Source organism: Trachurus japonicus, chromosome 11 (genome assembly GCF_045865225.1).
Source record: "Trachurus japonicus isolate A0001 chromosome 11, Traja_1.0".
NCBI lineage: Eukaryota > Metazoa > Chordata > Actinopteri > Carangiformes > Carangidae > Trachurus > Trachurus japonicus.
In genome coordinates, this window is record NC_140917.1 from 2,851,036 (window position 1) to 2,869,031 (window position 17,996).

Consider the following 17,996-nt stretch of genomic DNA (forward strand, 5'->3'; position numbering starts at 1 on the left):
TGGAAAGAGATTAGTTTTGACTAGTAGAAATGAGACATTTTGACAAGAAATAAGACAAAATGGAAAGATTTTGAGTTTGAGCTTCACTCTCTAAAAGCTAAAGAGTCAGAGTTTAACCTGCAGCCAGAAGAGAGGAAAGTGACATTTTTCCTGTTGATTCTGCTGAAAGCTTCGATTCGACACCTTCAGGTCAGTGATGAGAACACGTAGAACACGTAAAACCACATTTCTTCACCTTCTTCCTCTTTAAACTTTAAAAACTTGACAACTTTTCATATTTACTGTTCTGACTGAGGCGGTGAAGAACAGACGACTTGACACTGCTGCCGTAGATCAGAGTTGGTCACAGCATTATTTTATTTCCATTTTCTGACAAAACTCCACACAAAAACAAACTGGAGACCAAACTGAAAAAAGAGAGATCCTTCTATTTTATTTCATTTTCTTCTTCCTGTGTGTGTGTTTTTGTTTTTTGTGAAGGTACAGAGCCTTTTAGTTAGTTAGTTAGTAACACGTTCCACTGATTTAAATAATGAAATTGGAGAGAAATCTCTTTTTCCGAGGACACAGAAAGATTGTAATTTCTTTTTTTTTGAACAGGGGTGAGGTTGGGTGAGGAGGGAGGAGAGGTGGGGGGGGGTGAGAGTGGGAGGAGGTTTACAAGGACGGAGGGATTGCACGGTGTTCACAAACAGACAGAGAGGAGGAAGAGGAGGGAGAAGAGGAAGAGGAGGGAGAGACAGTGGGCTTTGTCATGTCCGAATGAAAACAAGCAGCTCTCAGACCCACTCCAAACTTAAAAAAAAAAAAACATAAAACCTTTACGAACAATTTTTAGTTTTTAAAAAACACCCAGTCGTCTAGAAAACAACTACAACACAGGGAGGAGGGAGGGAGAGGGGGAGGAAGAGAGGAAGAGGAGGAGGATAGAGGGACCTTTTTTTCTGTCAGAGAGTGTTTCAGTTTTTAACAGTGAGACTGATTCTTTATTAACAGGAAGAGGAGGAAGAGAGGAGGAAGAGGAGGAGGAAAAGGAGGAGAAGAGGAGGAGGAGACGGCAGTAGAAGTCTGGCAGTGAGAAAGTAGAAAGAGAGAAAGAGAGAAAGAGAAGTAAAATGAGAGGAAATGGCAGTGATTAAAGAGCTGGGTCCGGTTTTTTTCTCTGGCAGGAAATAAAAAACCCAAACAGAGAGAGAGAGACACTGGCAGAGTGACGCTGTTTAGACTTTGGTCCGCTCGTTGTCATGGCGTTTGATTTGTTTCTTTTAGGGATGAGGAGCAGGAAGAGGAGGATGAGGAAGAGAAGGAGGAGTAAACATAGTTTTCTTGTACAGTTTGAGTGTGTTCAGAGGAGGAGGAGGGAGGGGGGGAAAGGAGGGAGGAGAAGGAGGAGAGATAGAGAAGGAGGGATGAGTTCAGGAAATGACTGAGAAGGAAATGATGCTCTGATAATTTAATAGTAGGTTTCCTTTTCCACCCAACCTGCAGGAGAGAGAGAGAGAGAGAGAGAGAGTTAACAGAGGATTCTTCATCATCATCATCTTCATCATGAGTGTGTGAGTGTGTGTGTGTGTGCAGGGCCGTTGTATAGGGGAGAAAGGTGATGATAACTCTAGGGGCCCAGCGCCCAGTGGGGCCCATAAAAAACCCCAGTAGTCTAATCTTTGTATGACTGATTTATTCTGCGTAAGACCCTGACTAATACTCATAGGACACTGTAAAAACTCAACATCTTTCCAAGAATATTTGTCTTATTTCTTGTCCAAATGTCTCATTTCTAGTCAAAACTAAACTCTTTCCACTTAAAATAAGACTCATTACCTAAAAATGTACTTGTTTTTAGATAATTTTCACTTAAATTCACAATAAATAGAAAAATCTGCCAGTGAAAGTAAGTTTTTTGTGCTTGTAATAAGAAAAACTTGTTCCACTATCAGATTTTTTCTACTTATTCCAAGTGAAAATCTGCTTGAAAGAAGTAAAAAGTGTCTAAAAACAAGCTGCTTTTAATATGATGAGTCTTATTTTAAGTAGAATGAGATTTGTTTTGACTAGAAATTACATTTTGACTAGAAATAAGACAAATATTCTTGCTAAGATACTTGAGTTTTTGCAGTGTAATGCTGCATTAGCATCAAAACAAAGAAGGCTAAATAAAAAACGATAATACATACGTAGTCTAAGAAAAAAAAAGGAAAAGTTAGGGGGAGGGGCCCACTTTAGTATTCTTTAAGGGGGCCCAGAATTCCTAGCAACGGCCCTGTGTGTGTGTGTGTGTGTGTGTGTGTGTGTGTGTGTGTGTGTGTGTTGTCGTACCTCCGGGGTTTCGGCGGAGGATGAGTTTTCGGATCTCATCATAAACGAAGATGAGGAAACTGTACGGGAACGCAATGAACCACCAGCTGGGCCTGAGGAAGAGGAGGAGGAGGAGGAGAAGATGAAGGACAGATAGTTTTATAATTGTTAGTGATGTTTGATTTTGTTTCAGAGGAGGAAAAGATGAAGGAAATAAATATGAACTGTGTGTCTATGTGTGTGAGAGTGTGTGTGAGTGTGTGTGTGTTAGTGGTCAGTGTGTGTGTGTGTGTGTGACTCACTTGAGTGGGTACATCCTTAGCGCCACGTCCATCCCGGGGCAGTAGGACAGGAAGGCAGCCAGAGCTGTTTCCTCAAACAGGCCGAAGATCAAAATCTTATTCCTGCAGGAGGGAAGGAAGGAGGGAAGGAAGGAGAGAGGGAAGGATGGAAGGAAGGAGGGAAGGAAGGAAGTAGGGAAGAAAGAAGGAAGTAGGGAAGAAGGAAGGAAGGAAGGAAGAAGGGAAGAAAGAAGAAAGGAAGGATGGAAGGAAGAGAGGAAGGAAGGAAGGAAGAAAGGAGAGAAGAAAGAAGGAAGGAAGGAAGCAATGAGGGAAGAAAAAAGGAAGGATAGAAGGAAGGAAGGAGAGAAGAAAGAAGGAAGGAAGGATGGAAGGAGGAATGAAAGAAGGAAGGAAGGAAGGAAGGAAGGGAGGAAGTAGGGAAGAAGGAAGGAAGGAAGGAAGAAGGGAAGAAATAAGAAAGGAAGGATGGAAGGAAGAGAGGAAGGAAGGAAGAAAGGAAAGAGGGAAGGAAGAAGGAAGGAAGGAATAAAAGAAGGAAGGAGGCAAGGAAGAATGAAGGATGGAAGGAATAAAGGAGGGAAGGAAAGAAAGAAAGAAGAAGGATGGAAAGGACAGAGTCAGTTCAGTAACAGGCAGTTTGTTCTGTAATGTGACTGTTGATCAGAGTCTACTGCTCTTCATCACAGTGATGACATCACAGAGCCGACCAGCAGCTCTTCCTCCTCCTCCTCCTGGGCTGTGTCCGAAATCCCCCCTACTCACTATATAGTGACCAGTTGTTGTAGTGGTGTCCGAATGTTTAGTGATTATTGATGCTCACTACATAGTGACTGAATCTATCCCACAATTCACCGCAAAATGTAGTGAGCATCCGATGGTCACTAACCGGAGCAAGATATCCCATCATGCATTGCGGTCACGGCTCGACGCCGTTAACACACTGGCCCAGAACGACCGGTGTAGCTATGAAGTAGTGCAGCAGCCTCAATAAATGTGTCCAGCTGCCAGAGTTGTCCGGTCGCAGCTTCCACAGACTCCCACAACAAACGTCAGAGCTAATTTCCTAACAAGCAACTGACCACAGACTCTGGATAGCGAGGCTAATTTCTGTTAGCCCGTCTATGGTGTTTTACATTAACGTTAGCATTAAGCTAGCGGACGTTATGCTTAGTTGTGACACTGGCTGTGTGTGTTTTGAATGTTGTTTCAAACTATGTGGGTTTGATTGAACATCTTTGATGCTTAAATATATATATATTACCGCTTAATATATTGCTTTACTCCTCTACACCGGCCGTTACCATGGTTGTATCCATGGTACCTGCACCGGCCGTTACAATCGCGGTCGGAACGTTTTAATTACGCGACGTAATACGTCATTAACTGTGCGGCGGAGTAGTGTCCGAAAGTGTTTTTTTATTTGACCAGTGAGTCACTATATAGTCCACTATATTGAATTCACTATATAGTGAGTAGGGAGGAGGGAATGAGGGAGGGATTTCGGACACAACCCAGGTCTTCCTCAGTACTCACTTCATGCCCTGCTGGAACACGGAGTTGCGTCGTGTCTTACAGATGATGACGTCGGCCCACTGCACCACCACGATGCTGACGAAGAACGCCGTGTGACAGGTGAACTCCACGATCTTACGCTGCTCGTACGTCTGCAGGGGGAGGGGGGGGGGGGGGGGGGGGGGGGGGGCAGAGGGAGAGAGAGGTTCAGATCATCACATCACTAAACCCTAAACACCCCACATCTACACCTACATCGACCACAACGGTCTCTTCTTCCTACCATCACTGTCTCTGACCACCAGGGGGCAGCGTTCACTTAACCTCCTGTTCCCTTCCTCCATCCTTCCCTCTTTCCTTCCTTTCTCCCTTCCTCCCTTCTTTCCCATCGTCCATCCTTCTGCTTCCTTCCTTGACCTAATCTGTTCCCTCCCTCCCTCCATCTTTCTTTACTTCCTTCCCTCCTTTTTTCCCTTTGTCCTTACTTCTTCCTTTCTTTTTGACCCAATCTGTTCCCTCCCTCCCTCTATCTTTCCTTCATTTTTCCCTTCCTTCATTCCTTCCATCTTTCCCTTTGTCCTTACTTCTTCCTTCCTTTTTGACCCAATCTGTTTCCTCCCTCCATCTATCTTTCCTTAATTTTTCCTTCCTTCTTTCCTTCCATCTTTCCCTTCCTCCTTCCTTCCTTGACCCAGGAGGAGGCTCCTGGTGGACTCTGTGTTGTGTTGTGTTGTGTTGTGTTGTGTTGTAGTGTGTGTGTGTGTCTCTGTGTGTGTGTGTTGTATCTCTGTGTGTGTGTGTGTGTGTGTGTCGTACCCATTGCTGTCCGTAGCTGTCCTCCAGGTCGTTGGTGGACCGGTCGTCCCAGTTGAGTCTGATGCCGACGAGCACCGACGGCAGGAAACCGTTTTCAGCCATGATGACGAAGTAGGCGAAGAATCCACCCAGAGCCTGGATCATACCTACACACACACACACACACACACACACACACACACACACACACACACACACACACACACACACACACACAGACAGGTTAGGGTCTGATGGACGGCAGCAACATGTGACATCGGCAGTGAAGACAAGATGGCGCCTACCGATCTGTCCGTAGGCGATGCTGATGAGTCTCTCGTTGACCAGCTTGTCTCTGGCCGGGTTCCTGGGCTGACGCTTCATGATGTCGCTCTCTGCTGCTTCATAGGCCAGAGAGATGGCAGGGACCTGACACACACACACACACACACACACACACACACACACAGGACAGTTTTATTATTCATATCTCTCTCTGGTTTATTTTTTTACTTTTACTCTTAGATTTACAACATTATTAAACCGTATAATCTCTTTTTTCCATGTGGACTCTCAGACACTGAAACAGCTGATTGTGTGTGACATGTCTGGTCTTTGTCAGTGTGTTGAGTGGTGGTCCCACGCTGCCACCTAGTGTCCTGTTTCTGTATCACATCCTCTCCTCAGTCAGACTCTTGGACCTCGTGCTGTGTTCACCGAGTTCTTTTTGTTGTTTTGTTGTTGTTGTTGTGCGACGTAGAGCTGCAGCTTCAAATTTACTTTGGTTTGGACAGCAGTGTTGGGAAAGTTCACTTTCTAGATGAACTAGTTCAAAGTTCAGTTCACAAATTTTAAAATGAACTAGTTCAGTTCATAGTTCATAATTCAAAAAATTTGAACTAAGTTCACGGTTCCAAAACTGAACTAGTTCATAGTTCTTTTTTTTTCAATATGTTGCTACAAGCTATTATTATCAACATTATTGCCTCAGCCCATATAGAACCATAGACAGCAATTATTTTTGCAGTTTTAACCTCCTAGTTATAGTTACTACTTTACTTTCCCCAAAAAGTAACTGAGTTACAACGTGATGAAACAGGGTATATACGCAAATCTTTGAGTCAATTTACTACCATTTAATACCTTTTTTCACTACCTTCAGATTTTTTTTAATACCACCACGACATCGAGTTGCACCAACAGACCTGCAAACTCCAGAGAGTAAAAAGGATGACAAGGTCCGAAAAACCAAACCAACCCCCCCCCCCGGGAGAAAATTTTTGTGATTTTAATATGCAAGTTATGCTTTTTGGAGCGTTCCCAGTTAAACAGAGAGCAAATCTCTCATTAAAAAGACAGCTTTGAGAGAATAAGTACACCTCAATCAGGTGGGGTCAGCTGCAGAAAATGTTCACATTATTTGACTAAAAATTCTGCATCAGTTTGGATGACCACATGACCTGTGGCTTTCAGCTTTCTATGATTATATTTAGCCTACTGTTTACAGCTGAGAATATCAGGTATTGCCCCCCCTCCATTAAATACAGTGCTGTGAAAAAGTATTTGCCCCCTTCCTGATTTCTTACTTTTTTGCAGATTTGTCACACAATGTTTTTATTTATTTGTATAATATTTTGATGGGGCAGCCATCTTGGGAAGGTTTTCACCACTGTTCCAAGCTTTCTCCATTAGTGGATAAAGGCTCTCACCATGGATCACTGGAGCCTGGATGTGAAGAGTGAAATTGAACCAGCTTTCCAAAAAAAATAAAAAGGTTTATCAAAGTTAGTTCATGATTTAACAAGAGGGGGGCAATTACTTTTTCACATAGGATCAGGTAGGTTTGCATAGCTTTTTTCCCCTTAATAAATGAAATCATAATTTAAAAAGTGCATTTTATATTTACCGTACTTCGGTCATCTTTGTCTAGGCTATTAAAAGTTGTTTGATGACTAATAACAAGTTTGAGTAAGAAATCAGGAAGGGGAAAATACTTTTTCACAGCATTGTATGTAGCCTGGGGGTTGAAAATCACAGCACATAAAATGAGTGTGTATCACGTCTTTCCACATACGTTCTTCCTTCGCCTTTCAAACGGAGCAGAACTGGTCTCACAGAACACCAGCGGTAGAAGCAGGTATGGAGCTGTGTGCCGCGAACGTGCATGAAAAAACAAGCACGGCGAATGTGCGGCGCGCCGCGTGCATAACTCGCGCCCACATTGAAAGTATGTGAGCAAAAGACGCTACAGCTGAATGGCCCCGATGCACACACACACGCTTATCCAAGGCGCCTGTCATCATAGTTTTCTGCGTTCCACCGATACATCAGATAACTTCCCGCGTGTCGTTTCAAAATAAAAGCTGTCCGATATGTTTATCAAGACTCTATCACCCCCCCCCCCCTTTGAAAAACTCCCCGGTTCTGCACGATTCACGTAAACGACCCAGTTGACCAGAAAAACGGCGATTATAGCCGAAAGGCGACTAGTTTGCAGGTAAGTATCAATCAGAAAGATTTTATGACATGTACATAGATTTTATCATCCAACACTTACTTACATCATTACCATTACCCAGGAGACTCGGTTGCACAACAGGGCATCATCCATAAGTCATCAGGAACATTTGATCAAAAATAAAATATCTTATCATGCCTTTCTCAATCACCAGCCTCTCTCCCCTGATCCCACCCTCACCCCCCCCCCCCTCACTCACTCACCTCACTCCACCTCCCTCCCTCCCTCACCCAGTTTGCCTCGCTCCGTCTTCCTTCCTCACCTCCCTCCCTCACCCAACTCACCTCACTAACTCTTTAAATAAATACCTGGTTCTGTCTCTACCGTCACAGAACACAGTGGTAGGCCATATATATGTTTTTTTTTACATCAGTGTGAAAAGTTTCAACAATGTCCGCACATCTGCACCGTCGGTCTGTGTCTCACGTGCGTTCCATCTGACCTCAGCTCTCAGTAGAAGCTGCAGCTGCTGCAGGTGTCTGTATCTGTAGCGCTTCGGGGCTTCCTGCCCTTTCAAACGGAGCAGACCCGGACCCGGTCCGACTAAACACCGGGCTGGCGGTAGAAGGTTCATGGAGCTGTGAGCCGCGAGTGCATGAAAAAAGAGCACATCGGATGTGCGGCGCGTGACGTGCATCTACATTGACACACACATAGGCTACATCAAGGCGCCTGTCATCTCAATTTAAGTCTTCTGCAAACTTGCATTTTCCCATATTCGAAACGTTTTGCCACACGCTAAAATCCGAAGAGATTCACTAGCACTTCTATCCGCCTGACAACTATGCGCGCGAAGATGATTTTAGATTTCTAGCAGCCAATGAATACAATGAATTGATATGACGTAAATATCATTCCTTTTTTTTTTGAAGTAGCGGCGCAAGCAAGTAATGCTTTATTTATTTTATTACGCCTATTTCATCAAAATAAAACCAGTCATTGTCCAAAAGAAAAAAAAATAATACCTATTCTTTAAAATTAATACCTTTGGACCAAATTTATCACTTTTTAAGGCCATTAAATTTTGCTTTTTTGATTTATCACTTTTTAATACTTTTTAAAACCCCGCGGACACCCTGTGAAAGTAATTACCAGGAAAAGTTACTATTGCGTTACTATTTTATAAAATTCTCAAATATGTCAAATGACTTGGACTTCCCTCTCTAACCCCCGTTTATCTTTTACTAACCAACTGGAGGCTCTGCGACGCGCTGTATCACACCGCCTCTTCCATGCGCCGCTGATCCAAACAGCTGATAGGTGTTGCCAGATTGGCTGGTCTTTACGCTGCATATTAACGCCTGTTTACAGTGCGTTTTAGCCACCTGCAACGAAGACTGTAGCCTCAACATGGGGCGGCAGCTCTACCAGATGAGCGAAACGCCGCCCAGCGTTCGCCCAAAAATATGAATGTCATGAACGATTGTTTATTGAACGCGTTCAGGCACCTATGTGTTCCCACACTACACGCACAACTTGTTGCTTAATGTTACATAAGAGATTTGGTTGGAATGCCCTTTAGTGGACATGGGACGTGTGATATCAGTGTATATGATGAGCGTGTGTGTTTGTTTTCCTCACCATGTCGGTTCCCAGGTCGATGCAGAGGATGGTGATGGTGCCCAGAGGCAGAGGGATGTTGACCAGGATGAAGAAGAGGAAGGGGGTGATCTCTGGGATGTTGCTGGTCAGCGTGTAGGCGATGGACTTCTTCAGGTTGTCGAAGATCAGACGACCTGAGACGAGACGAGACGAGGAAACAGACACACTCAGTCAGCAGGGACCCTGAAGCTTAAAAACAACATTTTTCCTCCTCGTTTGATTCCCCCCCCTCACCTTCTTCCACTCCCGTGACGATGGAGGCGAAGTTGTCGTCCAGCAGGATCATGTCTGCAGCCTGTTTGGACACGTCGGAGCCGGAGATTCCCATGGCAACACCGATGTCGGCCTTCTTCAGGGCCGGGGAGTCGTTCACACCGTCACCTGTCACAGCCACGATGGCTCCCTGACAGGAAACACAACGGGCTTTAGGACCGGACCACCGAGTCCACTGACTCCACCTGTCTGACTGTCTGACCCCCAGTTTCCACTAACCATGTTTCCATCCACATGTTTTTATTAACATTAAGCAATATCGAATTAAAACTCCCTTATGGAAACAGTAAAATTCAATTAAATATCATGAATATCAATAAATCATCGGATTTTCTCTTGACCGATACAAAGTTACTGTGATAAATGCTGATGGAAACAGTTCTTTGCAGGAGAAATGTGAGTCACCATCGTATTTTATGTTAATTCTGCTTCGTATTCCAGCTGGTCAACGACACGGTGGAATAAACAAAGAAATATGCAGGTGAACCGGTGACAGACTGGCTTCATGTGAAGTGTCAACATCTCACAGAACTGTTATTTAAGCGCTGCTGATCAGAAACCACAGGTGACAGGTAACTAGTATAACAATATTCATTTATATTGCGTATGGCTTAGTGGTTTCCAGGCAAGGACTCCAGCAGCTTGGCCTGAGCGCAGCCCAATCTCAGACAGTCGGTTAAGATGAAGGATGGACGTCCTTCTATTTAGCAATTTAGTACAAAAATGAATGGAAACTATAGAAAATAAATTGCAAGAAAACAATTCGACACACCAATATGATCGCAAAACAGCACATGACGCCATTACGCACGACTTTATATTCGATTTAAAGGTCTCAGATGGAAACGCACTTGAACCGGCGTTATTCACATTTACATTTTTATCGATATTTAGATAATTGGATCGCCAAGTGGATGGAAACAGGTTACTGACTCCTACGCCCACTGGATGCGTTGCGTCTCCGATCCGTCTCTGGAGCTCAGAGATCACATGAGAACTACAAACCACCGTGATAACAGCCGAGTATAAAGTCAGATTAAAATGTAAACAACGGATCACTTTTGTTTTTGTTTTTTTCTTTCAGTTTGTGTTCTTGTAGAATGGGTGTGTTGTATCGTTTTCCACCTCCATGATAAATATTTTTGTATCCATGACGTCCTGTGAGCTTCAGGTCCCTCTGACTGATCGATGAGATGTTGCCTGTGCCAGCGAGTTAAACTAATCTTGATAAAGTGATGATTTACGATAGGAAAGTTTGTCATTGTGTTTTATTTTGACATTTACTGGAAGCTCGGTGCGTTTGAATTCCAGTGTGGGGCGATGTAATCGATTGATGCGATGCAAAGATAGACCTGCTGCATTTTCCTGCTGGATGTCGGAGCTGTGACGGACCAGATACGCATCAAAGATGGACCGCGGTGCATGTGATGGAAATGCTCTGATTGACTTTAATGGGAGTGAATTGCTGCGGAGTTGGAACGGAGCGGAGACGGACCCGTGGAAATCGGGGGGTGAATGTGTGACTGTGTGACTGTGTGACTGTGTGACGGCGCCGTACCAGTCTCTGGCAGCCTTCTACGATGATGAGCTTCTGCTGCGGGGAGGTTCTGGCAAAGACGATCTCTGTGTGGTTCCTCAAAATATCGTCCATCTGGTCCTGACTGAGGTCTTTCAGGTCTGTGCCGTGGATCACACAGGCCTTCGCATCTCTAACAACACATACACAACACAGACGGAGCGAGTCAAGAGGGTGTGTGTCACAAAATAAAACAACAACCAACATATAAACACTTCTCTGTTGTAGTTGTAGTGTGTGGTCTGTCTCACCTGGGGTTGACCTGGCTGACGGGGATGTTGAGACGTGCTGCGATGTCTTCTACTGTCTCGTTGCCCTCGGAGATGATGCCGACGCCTTTAGCGATGGCCTTGGCTGTGATTGGGTGGTCGCCTGTCACCATGATGACCTGAGGAATGAGGAGGAACAAGATGAAGAGGCGGGAAACGACAGTGATGGTGCTCTGCTCTTAAAGGGAGACGTATTCTGCCCCTTGTTCACAAATTAAAACAGTTCCCAGGTGTCTTAAAGATACGTCTATGACATGCTTCTGTCAAAATCCCCCAAGGATCAAACATCACAGCTCTTTTCATCCATTTAAAACAGCCCTGTTCAGAACGGCTGGTTTCAGTGCCTGTCCCTTTAAATGCAAATGAACCACTGCTTGCCCCGCCCCCTTCTACTGGTACCAGGTAGGAGTGGGGTTATGCAAATTAGAAAACTAGTTGTCCAGATGTTTCCTCCGTTGTCCATTGTCAGACAACTGAGGGAACATCTCTTAAAACCACATGGATTTTAATCTCGGGAGTCTGAAAATTACAGTTTTTAAAAAAATCACTTCTCATATTCTGGGGGCCGGGTAGGACGGAGTATTAGGGCCACATCAACAAATAAAAAAATCACATTTTACGACTTTATTCTCGTAATGTTATGACTTTTTTCTCGTAGGAAATGTACGACTTTATTCTCGTAAATGTACGACTTTATTCTCGTAATGTTATGACTTTTTTCTCGTAGGAAATGTACGACTTTATCCTCATAATTTACGACTTTATCCTCGTAATGTTATGACTTTTTTTCTTGTAGGAAATGTACGACTTTATTCTCATAAATTTACAACTTTCTCGAAGTCTGTGTTTTTTTCTTCTTCTCAATGTGGCCCTAATACTCCGTTATAGCCGAGAGACAAAACAAACACCTAAATATATGTTAAAGAGCCTTAAAAAAGTGATATTTCCATAATATGTCCACTCTGAGTCTGGTAAATATCAGCTCACCTTGATGCCAGCGGAGCGGCATTTGCCCACGGCGTCGGGCACGGCGGCGCGGGGCGGGTCGATCATGGACATGAGGCCCACGAAGCAGAGGTTGTCCGTCTGGAAGTTGACGTCGTCGGTGTCGAAGGCGAAACCTTTGGGGTATTTCTCCTCCGACATGAAGCCGTGGCAGAAACCTGGAGGAGATCAGACAGGTAAGAACGACGACATCCAGACCGCGGCTGGTTTATACAACAACCGGTCCGGTCCTCACCCAGGACTCTCTCTCCCAGGCCGCCCAGCTCCAGGTAGGCGTTCTGGAAAGCCTCCTTCATCTCCTCGTCCATGGGCTGCTCCTTGCCCTGCATCATGATGGTGGAGCAGCGGTCCAGGATCCTCTCCGGAGCGCCCTTCATCACCAGCAGGTACTGGTCGTTGTTCTCATCCTCCGTTTCGTGGATTGAGAGCTGAAGGAAAAAAGGTTGAAGGGTCAGAATCCTGGGTTTAGTTTAGTTTAGTTGAAGAGATCCCCATTAGCTTTTGCCACGCAGCAGCTATTCTTCCTGGGGTTTATCTATTTTCTTTTCTTTTACTTTTTTATTCTTCTTTGCTCCTGTTTTTAACTCTTGTGTTTTTTGTTTTTATCTTGTTTTCTGCTGTTCTTTAAAAAAAATGTTTTGTCTTTATGTAAAGCACATTGAGTTACCTTGGTATGAAATGCGATATATAAATAAAGATGCCATGCCTTGCCCTGCCTTCATGAGTGACAAATACTAACCATCAACAAACAACACATACTTAATACATAAGAACAAAAATACATACAGAAAACACATACACATAGAAAACAAAACATCCAAGACGAACACCAAACATAAACATTACCAGCTCCTACATTGAATCACTACACAACATTTACTATGTATCCTGTTACAAAAGGATGCCAAGACCCAATTTACAGATTTATACTAATGGTCAAAATTACGATCCAAATAATAATCTTTTAGTTTCATTTTAAAACTAACCATGTTTCTTTATTATATAGAGCTATGAAGGAGTGGAATGCCCTTCCGAATTATGCTATCAGGGTTCCTACAGCTTAAGCCAAGTTAAATGTAAGACTTTTTAAGACTTTTTTAAAGCCACTTGAAATGAAATTTAAGACCGACTTCATAATAAACACAAATGCAGAAAAAAGAAAAAAAAACACCACATCAATTACATAGGGTTATAGGGACAATTTTACCCACTTTCCTATGTGATCCAAGGTAAAGTGACTGCTACATGAACATTGGATTGTGTCTCTTTCCAGCTGTCCTTTCAAAATAAATGCATAAAAAGTCCGGAAAGAAAAAAAAAAACACTGACTCGGGAGCTGGTGGCGGTGAGAAAGTTACTGTACGTTCACACCAAAAGCTTCCAAAGCGCCAAAAACGCTCGAGGGTGGGCGTCAGACAAGACAGCTCCCAAAACTGCAAATGTTTTCAGCCGCTTGGGCCGCTCGTCACGTGACTGACGTCAAAGTTCGATCGCACCGGTGATTGGGGAGCCGAAATACAAAAAAAAGAAAAAAAAGGCAGCCGACGGACATCTCTATTCTGACAGGCTGCTGCCGGTTGCCGCTGAACCGCGTCATAGCTCATTACCCTAAAGTTGAACCTGGCTCAACTTCTCGTTTGGTGACGCTTTGGACGCTTTGGAAGCGCGGCAACGCCTGTTGACGCTTTGGACGCTCAGTGTCGCCGGGCTCTCATTGAAAATGAATTGACTTCCGGCGTTTTTGACGCTTTGGAAGCTTTTGGTGTGAACACACAGTTAGCGTTGACGGCCGCCACTAACTTCTCTATGTCAGAATGTTACCAATTATTTTGAGATTTGAGACTAATTACAACCATAAAATACCACTTACCATGTGTTAACATTTTTAAGACTTTTGAAAAATTGATTTAAGACATTTTAATGCCAATTAAGGCCTTGTTTTTAGATTCATGAATTCAAAGCCTTTTAAGACTTTTTAAGGATCCATAAGAACCCTGGTTATACAACACTGTACATTGAGAAAGTGCCCTGGGTAAAATCAAATAACCTCCAGCAGCATGTGGAGTTGGGTAATTATGAATTATGTACATCTGAACTGTCAGGCCTGGTCTCTGTGTGTGTCTCTGTATCTGTGTGTGTGTGTGCGTGTGTGTTTGTGCAGCGACAGACCTGGTACTTGTTGGTGGAGTTGAAGGGGATCTCGGCCACCTTCTTGTACTTGTCCCTCATGGTCTTGACGCCGCCGCACGACAGCTCGATACATTTGAGCAGGGCCGACTCGGAGGCGTCCCCGGCCACGTCGCGCTTCAGGATGGGCAGAGCGTCCTGACCGGCCTTGAACACGGCGCGGTTGCACAGCGCGGCGATGCGAGCCAGAGACACCCAGGTGGTGGAGCTCTTGTCGAAGGACGAGCCTGCAGAGACAGAGACAGAGACTTATCAGACGTGTCTCAGCAGCTTCTGAGAGACTTTTCTGCTTCTGCTCGGTGGTTTCACCTCGACAGGAAGCAGCAGGAACCGGTTTGATTAGCTTCTCTTACTGTGCACCTACAACACTCTGCAAAATCATTCAAAACTTACCTCACTTTTATCAATAGGACAATTTAAAACCATAACTACATCTTATTTTACCTCTAACTGCTCCTGCTTTTAACTATGTTTCAATTTACCCTAGTCACCTTTAACTTCTGGTATTCTGTTATGTTTTTGTATGTTTCAAACGTCTTGTCTTCTGTCCTTGTGTGTTTTGTGTTTCATCTCGGCTATATTGTAAATGAGGTTACTCCTCAATATGTCTCCGAGTTTAAATAAAGGTTATGAAATGAAATGAAATTAGTGATGTCACGATTACAGATTTTCTTGGTACGATAATTGTCAGAGAAATAATCACAGTTTTACAATTATCAAGATTATTGTGCAGGAATTCATTTCACAACATGATGACTGTAAAACCAAATACAGTCAAAATATAATTACATGACTAATTATATAATCAAATATTTTAAGTATCTACAGTATTAAGGGAAAATTAATTTTCACATGCGGAAGGCAACCAACCAATAGAAACTCTTCTCTCATCCACCAGCGTAGACCCCGCCCATCAAGTGCAGTTGAATTCGCAAGGAAAGAGGACTGATTTATAAGCAAAATGGTCATATGTGTTTACTTACAAACCTTAGTTTTGATTGAAGTTGAAGAAATATGATCTCATTTTTTTTTTTTTCAAATGCAACCTGTTCTGTTTCGATCTCAAAACATTTTTTTTGATTGCCACTTACTCTCTTTTGCTCTCAAATCTCTTTTTTGGTTTCAAATCAAATCTATTGTATTTGATTGACTAATAAAGGAACAGAATTCTCTCCATACACCCTCTGTGTGTTTACAGCTATTAATGAGACAAAAAAAATAACCCCACACTCGTCTGTCTTCAGGCCGTTGCACACGACACCGAAACTGTCTGATGCCAAAAAACCTGACCCACCTCTCGCTGTGTCCATCACACAGACAAAAACTCAGAAAAGAGTTCAATGATGTTTGGTTTCTTGTGAATTCCACTTCCTACCAAATCAATGTTATGTCAGGTAAATTGACATTAACATAAACCGTGCATTTACCTTTACTTATTTACGTATTTCCTCCTTAGGCTGCTACTTTTTTGCTGCATGTTTTACAGGCTGGCGAGCCGTCGTCGACTTAATGCATTTATACTTCACCACTCGGTCACATCTCTTTTCTGCAACTCACACGGAACGAAAACAAAGCTACACATGTGGTTGTTGTGTAACTTTGTTTTTGTTCTGTGTGAGTTGCGCTGATCTGCCTGCATGCTTCCGGCATAACTTTTATTTTCTTGTAAAGTGAAGGTATTGAGGAATCGTTATGGTTAATTAAACATGGCGTTTAAAGGGATAGTTCACCCAAAATTCAAATTGCACTCACTATCTCCTCCCCCTCATGTGGACTAAGAGCTGGGAGAAGTTTCAGAGTCCTCCGTGGCTTCTCTGAGTTACAGGGGGCTCCGTGCAGCACTGCATGTCCATATGATGGTTGAGAACGGAGCTCACTTTTCTTCGTCCAAAAAGACACACCAAAAAAACATCCAAATACCTCCACACAGCTCGTCTGTAATGTTCCTCTTGTATTGAAGCCCCAACATGAGAAATTGTTCCGCTACAAACAAGCTTAAAATATAGACTTATTTAATTTTTTTCGGAACAATTTTTCATGTTGGGGCTTCAATACAAGACGGACATTACAGACGAGCAGCATGGAGGTATTTGGATGTTTTTTGGTGTGTCTTTTTGTTACGAAGAAAAGTGGTGTCCGTTCTCAACCGTCATATGGACATGCAGTGCTGCACGGAGCCCCGCTTTAACTCAGAGAAGCCACGGAGGACTCTGAAACTTCTCCCAGCCCTTAGTCCACATGAGGGGGAGTAGATAATGCGTGAAATTTGAATTTTAGGTGAATTATCCCCTTAATACCATGGTTAATTGTGAAAATAAGAAATCTTGATATCCCTATGTTTGATGCTCATGTTTTGCTTTGATCTAACTTTTAGATATTCATGTTGTGTGCTGCTGCTGAGAAGAGAAACAGTCTTGATGCACGAGAAGGAGGGAGCTCTAGTCTCACCAGACTGGTCCTCGGTGGTGTCGGCCTCGTGGATCTGGTTGTCGAACCACATGTGGGCCACGGTCATCCTGTTCTGGGTCAGGGTGCCGGTCTTGTCGGAGCAGATGGTGGAGGTGGAGCCGAGCGTCTCCACGGCCTCCAGGTTCTTCACCAGGCAGTTCTTACGGGCCATTCGCTTGGCTGTGAGCGTCAGACACACCTGAGACAGAAAGAGACAGAGAGAGAGAGAGAAGCCAAAAGGAAAGGATGGAAACAAAGCAAAGAGAAAGAGAGAAAGTAATCAGCATCTATGAAAGTAAAGAACCCACGACAGATGAACATCTCCAGGCACCAAATCAGCTTCTGTCCGTGAGCAGACACGTTCTTACAACAGAAGAACCTGGAGATGTTGATCCTCCTCCTCCTCCTCCTCCTCATCATCATCATCATCACATAGACCAGAGCGGCATCTCTATGTAAATGAGAATGACTGATGCATCCTGGGTAATTTAGGGGCAGCACCCGGCCATTTTTAAATTGCACTCAGTGGCTTTTTGTGTTTTGATGGAGCGTAGACTAACTAACAATCAATTTGAATGTTTTATTTTTTGTTTCTTTTGTAGCACTATGTCTCATAATTATTTTGACACCCTCCTTGAAACCCACCGTTCACGCTATCTTGAAAAATTACTAGGGGTGTGAGATCTCGCGAGATTAAACTCGACGATATTTCTCGTCGCGTTAAAAAATCTGTCTCTTGAGATTTTTTTTTTTTTTTTTTTAATGTTAAAAAATGTAAAGCAGGGTTTCCACTACTAGTTGCCATTACTTTGCACCCCTTTCCACACAGTTATAACTACTCGACTTGGTTTAGGTGCTTTTCAGTCACAGCTGAGTTCACTAGTTCGGGTAGTGAAATGGCACTGTGTGTTAATTTTATTTAATTTATTTTAACTTTTATAAATTTTAGTTTTAGTTTCAATTTGTGGAAGAAGAAATGTATTTAAAGCTCATGCTTACATCATGCATGTACATAGTTACAATAAAACATTTCAAAATGCATGTGCAACTCGGTTAAATAAAAGTCTGTTGGTCCAGTCATATATTTTGTCATTGTAGTTTTCTTAAAATCTCGTCTCGTCTCGATCTCGTGAACCCAATCTCGTGTCTCGTCTCGTCTCGATCTCGTGAGATGAGTGTATCGTCACACCCCTAAAAATTACAATGAATGA

The 17,996-nt window shown here is 43.3% G+C and overlaps 1 protein-coding gene across 1 annotated transcript in view; it reads right to left on the minus strand.

Annotated features, from left to right (window-relative positions):
* Positions 1-1,434: 1,434 nt before the first annotated feature.
* atp1a3a (ATPase Na+/K+ transporting subunit alpha 3a) overlaps positions 1,435-17,996 on the minus strand; it is a 48,121-nt gene continuing 31,559 nt past the window's right edge. Inside the window, exons 10-23 of the mRNA XM_085790677.1 lie at positions 16,786-16,984; positions 14,320-14,564; positions 12,386-12,578; positions 12,133-12,308; positions 11,128-11,264; positions 10,859-11,009; positions 9,262-9,430; positions 9,007-9,161; positions 5,213-5,336; positions 4,929-5,074; positions 4,134-4,264; positions 2,598-2,699; positions 2,317-2,408; positions 1,435-1,482 (exon numbers count right to left, since the gene is read on the minus strand). Of these exons, the coding sequence (XP_085646803.1) occupies positions 1,454-1,482; positions 2,317-2,408; positions 2,598-2,699; positions 4,134-4,264; positions 4,929-5,074; positions 5,213-5,336; positions 9,007-9,161; positions 9,262-9,430; positions 10,859-11,009; positions 11,128-11,264; positions 12,133-12,308; positions 12,386-12,578; positions 14,320-14,564; positions 16,786-16,984 (2,049 nt within the window). The 3' untranslated portion in view covers positions 1,435-1,453. The remainder of the gene's footprint in view (positions 1,483-2,316; positions 2,409-2,597; positions 2,700-4,133; positions 4,265-4,928; positions 5,075-5,212; positions 5,337-9,006; positions 9,162-9,261; positions 9,431-10,858; positions 11,010-11,127; positions 11,265-12,132; positions 12,309-12,385; positions 12,579-14,319; positions 14,565-16,785; positions 16,985-17,996) is intronic.